The sequence below is a fragment of the Microtus ochrogaster genome, chromosome 21 (assembly GCF_000317375.1).
Source record: "Microtus ochrogaster isolate Prairie Vole_2 chromosome 21, MicOch1.0, whole genome shotgun sequence".
NCBI classification, from domain to species: domain Eukaryota; kingdom Metazoa; phylum Chordata; class Mammalia; order Rodentia; family Cricetidae; genus Microtus; species Microtus ochrogaster.
The window spans coordinates 36477538-36486210 of record NC_022022.1 but is presented as its reverse complement, the minus strand read 5'-3'; the positions used below and the strand labels follow the sequence as shown (position 1 = coordinate 36486210).

Here is an 8673-nt window from a genome sequence, read left to right as displayed (position 1 = left end):
TTCCTTCCTTTCTTTCTTTTCTTTTATTTTTTTTTTTTTTTGTTTTGCAAGACAGGGTTTCTCTGGTAGCTCTGGAGCCTGTCTTGGAACTAGCTCTTGTAGAGCAGGCTGGTCTTGAACTCACATAGATCCACCTGCCTCTGCCTCCGGAGTGCTGGGATTAAAGGCTTGTGCCACTACCACCTGGCAGAACACCAATTTTCTTACCAATCACCTGTCACCATTCTACCAATTTGTGAAAGTTTACACTAAATTTCTTCGTTTCACCCCTCCTCTCTCTCTCTCTCTCTCTCTCTCTCTCTCTCTCTCTCTCTCTCTCTCTCTCTCTCTCTCTCTCTTGTGTACACGTGTGTATGCATGTTAGTGCTTGCTCATCTGCACACATGGATGTGAATGTTAGAGTTCTACCTCCAATTTCCTCCATCACCATACACTGTATTTTTTGAGATGGTCTCTTAGTGAACCTCAAGTTCATTGATGGGGCTAGTCTTGCTGGTCACTGAGTGCTAAGTTTCAAGGATTTGCCTACATCTGCCTTCTATGTCTGGTATTACAGAACAGTGCTGTATATAGCTCTTACATGAATACCTGGGATTCTAGCAGGCATACTCCTGACCTAGCCACACCCCCAACCCAGACTCAATTTCTTACATTAAGATTCAGAGCCTTAGTTAGACATTCAGAATTCATTCCTGTGCTGTATGTTTATACAAGGTTTGAGTATGGAGATGTATTAAAGTCTATAATGATAAAATTTCAAGACAAGTGATTAAGATTAGAGAGGTTATAGACAACTGATGAAAAGAAAATCAATACTGATAATGAAAGTTCATCAGTGAAACTGTTTCTTAGCTAAAGGAATCTCCAAGAAATGTGATCACAGCTGTGCAAGAAAAGGCATAATTTGAGGAGGAGGCTAAAAAATTCCAAAAAGGAAAAGCAAAAGCAAACCTCTGAACTTTAAAATTTACTCATGAACAAAAACATGTTTAAATTATAATAAAAATCAGGCCTTGAGAAATTTTTAAGAAATTAATAAGAAAAATTATGAAAATTGCATAGAACATAAGGATCAATTCAGTGTAATGATTCATTGTCTCTACTTGTTACTTTCCAGAAATATGAAGAACTATTGGAGATATGTAAAAGACTGCAAAATGAAAGGCAAAACACAGGCGCATGTGTTATAAGCTGAAGGCCTAAAGAGTGATATCATTCTGCCATTCAAAGCAGAGCTGAATTGGGAATAGGAGTCACTTCAGTTGAAATAATAAACTACAAATATGCAAAGATGTTCAGTGTGATAATTGAAATCAGGTTTGTCTTCAAATATGATTGTGCTCCAAGGATTAAAATGATGTCATTACAATAAGAGAGGTACCAACAGCATTACTCAGGAGAAAGTACCTTTCACACAGTATCTCAAGAATACAAATTGACACTTATCAGATACTTAAATATTGGTGTTTAATTAGGAACAATATTGTCCACAGATGTGATGAGTCTGAAGGGCAGGATAGTCAGTCTATTTTTCTACAATGTAGAGTTCTCCATTCTATCAAAACTATTGAAACTTTCAGCATGGGCATGATTTGTGGATACTGCTCATTGATAACCCTATAAACATACTCCATTATAAATCAGGACAACTGCATGGAGATCAGAGACCCCATATATAATATCCACAGGAAGATGGACAAAGACATTAGAGGACAAGGAGCTGAATCATAGGTCCATGGCATGAAGAAGGGAATGTTTAATTTAATGCAGATTGAAATTGAAATGTGACATTTCCTAACTTTAACAATTGGCATTGGATGCATAATAACAAGACGACGACTAAGGATTATGTAGAGCAGTACCTTTAAAGATGGAGTTTTATGATGAAGGGTAATCTATAGATATCTAAAATGTTTTAATGATTTATCTGTAACCATAAACTTACACTATTCATTTCCTATTATTAACAGCTATATTTAAAATCCTGTTAATTTTTCCCCAAGCATAATAAAGATTATGTTCCCATATTTTTGACCAGCTCTTAGTACTATGGACTATATATAAACTATATCCTAAGTACCAGAAGCACAAAGTGATTAACAGCTTTTGAAGGGATTGATAATGTTGGGGGGGGGGTTGTTCAATGGGCATAATGTTTGCTGTGCTAACATGGGGATGTATATTCAGATCCTAGCACCCACAAAGCAAGCTAAACATTGCAATACGCACCTGTAAACCTGTTGAAGCCTGTGTGTGTCCAACATAGATAGTTATCTTCCCTAACTGGGACTGGTACAGAGTCACGAGGAATAATCAGACACAGCTTACATGATCATGATGGAAGGGCATCTCAGGGTCTTTTCTTCTGACGATCTCCTGAAGATCTCCCACGTTTATTCTCCAAACACCTTATATATCATCACATCAATTGAGCAGGAAAACACATTAGACTGGTATCCTAGGTAACCAGGTGAATGGGCTTTAGTCACATCATGAATTAGCATCTCTATAAGACTTCCTCCAAATTACCAAGAAATAAGCATCAAACATCCTGACCAATTTCAGCCAACACCTCTCCTCAGGAGATCTACATTTCTAACAAAAGAAAGGAGCAGTACATCCTTGCTATTGCTACGCAGAGACAGCTTGTCTGCTGAGCTACGTCATCAGCTCAGACCAGGCCTATAGCTTTTATGCCTGGCTGCTACACCATACAGAAATATGGGCCTACAAAACCTAGCACTGAAGTTGGGGAAGGATAGATAGGAGGATCCTTGGGGTCTTACTAGCCAGCCAGCCTTGTCAACAAATGGGCTCTGGGTTCACTGAGAGATCCTGTTTCAAAGTAATATGGAGAACAATTGAGAACACAGTCATGTTGATTACTGAAAATAGATGTGACCGAAGATAATTATGTTATACAAATTAAATCAGTCTCAGAAAAACAAATGTATGTTTTCTTTGATATACAGATTTTGCCTGTATATAGAGAAATAAATTTATGTATGTATAATGATACAAAAGATAAAGTGAAACTATCGAGACAAACAATGGGGACTAGTGGAAAAGTGAAGGGGGTACTGGCATATGCTAAACAAGATATGATTATATGAAAATATCCTCCTATTATACAACACCATGTATAATGAATATATGCAATGAATGCCATGAAAACTGTTAGTGATCAGCAAAGAAACATTTTAAAATATGCATTCTGAAATTCCATATAAATAACTTAACAATTCAAATAAATCAACTCATTTCTCAAATAAAGTAAAAAGCACTAAACTCACTGTATTTGTTACACCTTGGTTGCTGCAACACAATTCCTGGAAAAAGCAACTGAAGGAAGAAAGGGTTTATTTAGGCTTACATTTTGATATTACTCTCCATCACAGTAGGGATATCACGGCAGCAAGAATAGGAGGAAGCTGGTAATGGTGTATCTACAGAGAGGAGTCAGAGAGATGAACACTGGTTATCCAAACAATTTCTCCTTTTTATTTAGCTAGAAACTCCATGAAATTGTCTGACTATAGTTAGTGTAGACCTCACACCTCCACTAACCCAGTATAGAAACTCCATCAGAGACAGACCTGCAGGTGTGTCTCCTGGGTGATTCCAGATCTTGTCAAGGTAATAATCAAAATGACCAACTGCTATGCTTTATTAGGATAAATAAATTTACCTGAATTATATCTGCATAAGAAATTGGATTTACAGTTTAAAAATATCTAAAAGCTACTTTTCTGCATCCAGAATGATTTCTTTTACTGCACATGTAAAGAGGAAATAATATGAATTCTATAGAGATTCTTTAAGAAAATAAAAGAGGAAGCATTTCTTTATTCACTCTATGTGAAAACATTGTCTTCATGCCAAAGTCAGTTATAAAACAGTAGAAATAAGAAAAAAAGACAGATTAACATACTTTATGAACACTGATGCAAAACACCATGACAAAATATTAGCCAACAAAATCCAAGAATATAATGAAATAATTTCCTTACATCAGGCCGGGTTTATCTTAAGGAAAAAATGGCTGAAGCAAAAACGTTTAATTTACTACACTGAAAGCTTAAGGAAACAAAACAAAATGCTGGCTTTCACAAACAGCTACACAATGATTCTGACACAGCATCCATGAGCAATGAAACTATCCCCAGAGCAGTACAAGTCTCTTCTCTTATTTAATTTGGGTTTTGGAGATGTTTTCTGGTCGTTGCTATGTTTTTGTTTTGATACGGGTGTTTTTACACTCTCCAGACTACAAATAAATTTGCACCAATTCTTCATCCTTCAATTCTGAGGTAATGAGATTGTAGGTATGCATCATCAAACTCTTGTCTCAAAAAAAAAAACCCAAAATACAAAAACAAAACAAAACAAAACAATGAGATTTGGGAAGAAAGTACTAGATAGATGCTGTCATAGTTAAGAAAACTGACTGCTCTTCCAAAAAATTTAGGTTTGATTTCCAGCATTTGTGTGGTGGCTTACAATTATTCCTAACTGTTGTTCCAGGGAATCTAATGTCTTCTTCTGACAACCCATGGGCTCCTGACATGTACATAATACACATACATACATACATACATACATACATGCAGGGAAAATACTTTACACATCAAATTAATTAATTTTAAAAGAATTAAGGAGTAGCTAACAGTTTAACCGTGAATAAAGACAATAAAGAAATATTCACATAAAATCAGGAGCCCTAGAAAGAGAGAGGAGACTCATTTTTGATTTACAAAGGAGGTCTTTAATCACTAATACAAGATATTATCACATGTATTTCATAAGTTTTAACCACACTTTGTGACCAGAAAAGCATGAAGAAAAAGAAACAAAAATAGAGGAGTGACAAAGAGGGAACAGGAGATAGAAGTGTAAAAACCTATCAAATCTATCGATACACATTTTTAATGATATGTCTCCTATTCAACAACATTACCTTAATCAAAGTCCAACTATATATGTGAAATTCGGGTATCAAAGTGCATCATCTGGTGGCTATCACTTTCATAACTACCTGTGAATGTTCAATTGGTGGTGCATATTCCCATAATACAGAAGATCCATCCTTCTGGATCCTGTTAATTTTATTGTTGTTATTGTTGTTCACCATAGCACTGTTGGAATCTACATGGGTTCCCACCACATATTAAATTCTACATCCAAAACTTTAACCTGACATAATACAGTGTTTTATTATCCCGGCTCCATTTCTGATGCTTCTCTCTCAATTTTTCCTGTTGGACTACTACACATCACAAGAGGATTTCAGGATGTTGATGTATATTTATATTCTTGTTCCTCCTCCACTGCAAACAAAGTATTTCCTCATTATCTATCCAAGAGAACATGAGTTGACTTATGCTACAAATGCTGCATCAGGACTCAAGTAGGCAGGGAGCCTGTAGCAGTGACTTGCAGCTTTGTAATGCCAGAAGGACATTTCACAGTGAGACAGACAGAGGGAACAGAGAAGACTTGCACTGCTCTGGGAATTTTTTTTTTATTGTTCTAATGTTGGGATTTTTATGTAGCTGTTGTGGAATCCATCCTTTCCAACTTCTTAATCTTTCAGTTTAATGAATTATATGTTTTTATTCTAATCATTTTTTCTTAGGATAAATCCTGTATGTGTAAATATAAGTAAATTATTTTGGTACATTCCTAGATTTTGTTTGCTAATATTTTGTCAAGGAGTTTTGCATCTCAGTTAATGAAGGCCTTAATCCCTGTCTTAGGTGAGCTCTCTATACCAGGACAGTTGCCCGTCATAGGGATCCCTCATGACTTTTGCAGCATCTGCAGCCAGACTTGGGGCACTTCCTGATTACCGGAAAACAGCCTGAGTAACACTTGTAGAGTAACAGTGTGCTGTAGGTGGGATTGCTGCATAAAGTGACAGAGAATCCAAAAACAGATAACTCCAATAGCAATATCAGTACAAGTGAGCATTCCAGATAATCACTGGACCCAAACTGGGCCATGGCATTCTACTGACTGGATCCAGACACAGCAGGGACCCATGTACTATTAATACTAACAATATGATGAACTATCTGCAGGGTAAAATTCAAAAAGGAGGAATTCCAAGGGCTGTCCAAACATGCATTCAACTGTTCAATCATATCTGAAGCATTTACAACATTAGCAGGTGTAATGTACAAGACACTTGTTGCTGGAGACAAAGGGAATCTACCTGTTCTTACAAAAGCACAGTTTGTTGATTTCAATTTAAAATGTTCATGTCCAATATGAGAGTCCAGAGCACCCCATGTCTGCAGGCACTTGCTAATCCTTCCAGATAGCTAATCCACAGTCTCTGTAGTCACAGCTATCTGTGAAATGGCAACTCCAGCAACCATAGCCACAGTGACAGTAGCAGCAATAGCAGCAACAATTGCAGCTGTTTGCCTGCTGTCAATAAATGATGATCTCCTGATGTTCTTGAAACACCAGCACTGGCAAAGATATTACAGCAGGCACTCGAACTGTCCTGGCAATTACTCAGCTTGCAGATAGTGGAAGAACAATTAAGAATATAGCCCCCCAAAGTGCCATTCCACAATACAAAGAAAAATGAGGCAGGAATGCAAGCAGAGGATAGAATAGTCATATTATGTCCAGCAGTATAAAAAATCAGGCTCTTGAGTGATACATTCTCCCCACATAAGTGTGGGGTGGAGATTAAAATCCCTATCAGCATCCCAACATGGAGGAGCAGGTTTGGGACCATAGGTATTATGCAATACTAACTGGCATTAAAAGTGGAGGGTTTCTCACCAGACTCCCCATCACTCATAATTCTGTTACTGTTACCAGAGTCATGACCTTAAGTAGAAGAAGTGTCATGGTCTTCATCCTGGGTCATCGGCCTTTCACATCGCTCTGGCCCCAAATTGGTTTATCAACTCCTGGAGGAAAAACACATACAGCACCCTTCGCCTTTGCCAACAAGGGGTTGGTTCCATCCATCTTCCTGTTTGCAGATCTTTCCAATGAACCCATTCTAGGCTCTGAGCCCTAACTTGTGTATGGCAATCCATAGGTGAGCACCCTTCAGCATCCACAGACAAAAAATTTAAAATAAAGAGAATGGTGGATAATTGAGCTGCTGGGCAGAATATGAACGCCCCCTTTTTATTTTTTGAAAATATTTCTTGAGGGTCTGATTGGCTCTTTCCACAATTGCTTGACCCATTGGGTTATATGGGATGCCTGTTTTATGGCAAATTTCATAGAATGAACAAAAGGATAATTTTTTTCTGATATATGCTTAATAACCTCAGGTTTGCCCATATAGGAAAAGCAGATAGGCAATGTGCAATGGCATCTTTTGCTCATTCTCCTGATGGAGGAGTTAATATCATTGGTTAATAAAGAAACTGCCTTGGCCCATTTGATAGGCCAGCCCTTAGGTGGGTGGAATAGACAGAACAGAATGCTGGGAAGAAGGGAAGTGGGTCAGCCATGATGAAACTCCAGCCCAAGATGGACGTACACTAGAATGCTTTCTTGTAAGCCACCACTTTGTGGTGCTACCCAGATTATTAGAAATGGGTTAGTCAAGGTGTGAGAGTTAGCCAAGAAGAGGTAGGAACTAATGGGCCAGGCAGTGTTTAAATTAATACAGTTTGTGTGTTGTTATTTCTGGTGTAAAGCTAAACATGTGGGAGCTGGGCAGGACGAAAAGCAGGCCTGCCTGCAGCTCCACCAACATTCTCCTAGCAAGGATGCAAAAATTACTCCTGAAAAGGTGTCTACTGATACATGGACAAACTGAAGTTTCTCTGTGGCAGGCAGATGTGTAACATCCATCTGCCATAATTGATTTGGTCATAACCCTTGTGGCTTAACTCCTTAATTGGGGATGCTTAGGAAAGGAGCACACTGAGGACAAGAAGATGTAATGGCTTGCACTATTTCTCATGTGCATCGAGTATGATGCCAAAGGGAGCATGGATTAAGGTAAAATTTACGATGTTTTTCTTGGGTGCGATCAGAAGTAAATTAAACACATGTATATTTATCAGCTAAATCATTACTTGCTGACAATGGCCCAGGCAGCTGGGTATGACTGCAAATATGTCGGACAAACAAAGGCTCAGTCTGCTGCCAAATCAAATGCTGAATGCAGCTGAGCAAATGATAGACCTTAGAGGTAGGTGATATATATTCAGATGTCTCCAATGGCTTAAAGATGTGAGCCATATACACACTATCAGTATACAAATTTACAGGTTCCCCAGGTGATATGGGAGAGTCTTCTGTTTTGTGTTGATTTCATTGGTTAATAAAGAAACTGCCTTGGCTCTTTAATAGGACAGAAAATTAGGTAGGCAGAGTAGACAGACAGAATGCTGGGAGAAAGAAGCCAAGTCAGGCAGTTGCCATGATTCTCCCACCTGACACAGACGCAGGTTAAGATCTTTCCTGGTAAGCCACACCTCGTGGTGCTACACAGATTATTAAATATGGGTTAGGCCTTGTTTGTGACCTGCCCATCCAGCACGGAGGCCTGATCTCTCACAGCCAGGAGACCCAGCGTTGGGGAGACCCAGCTTTGGGGAGAGCCAACATTGGGGAGAGCCAGTGTTGGGTAGGCAAGGAGACCTGATCCGGTAAAAGAAGATCCATAAGGGAGCATTTGGAAGAAGA

At 38.4% G+C, this 8673-nt stretch overlaps 1 protein-coding gene across 1 annotated transcript in view; it reads left to right on the top strand.

The window, feature by feature from the left end:
• The window catches only part of LOC113457208 (DNA ligase 1-like), a 2804-nt gene extending 1527 nt beyond the window's left edge, over window positions 1–1277 (top strand). Inside the window, exon 2 of the mRNA XM_026783876.1 lies at window positions 1118–1277. Within this exon, the coding sequence (XP_026639677.1) occupies window positions 1118–1195 (78 nt within the window). The 3' untranslated portion in view covers window positions 1196–1277. The remainder of the gene's footprint in view (window positions 1–1117) is intronic.
• The last annotated feature ends 7396 nt before the right edge of the window (window positions 1278–8673 follow it).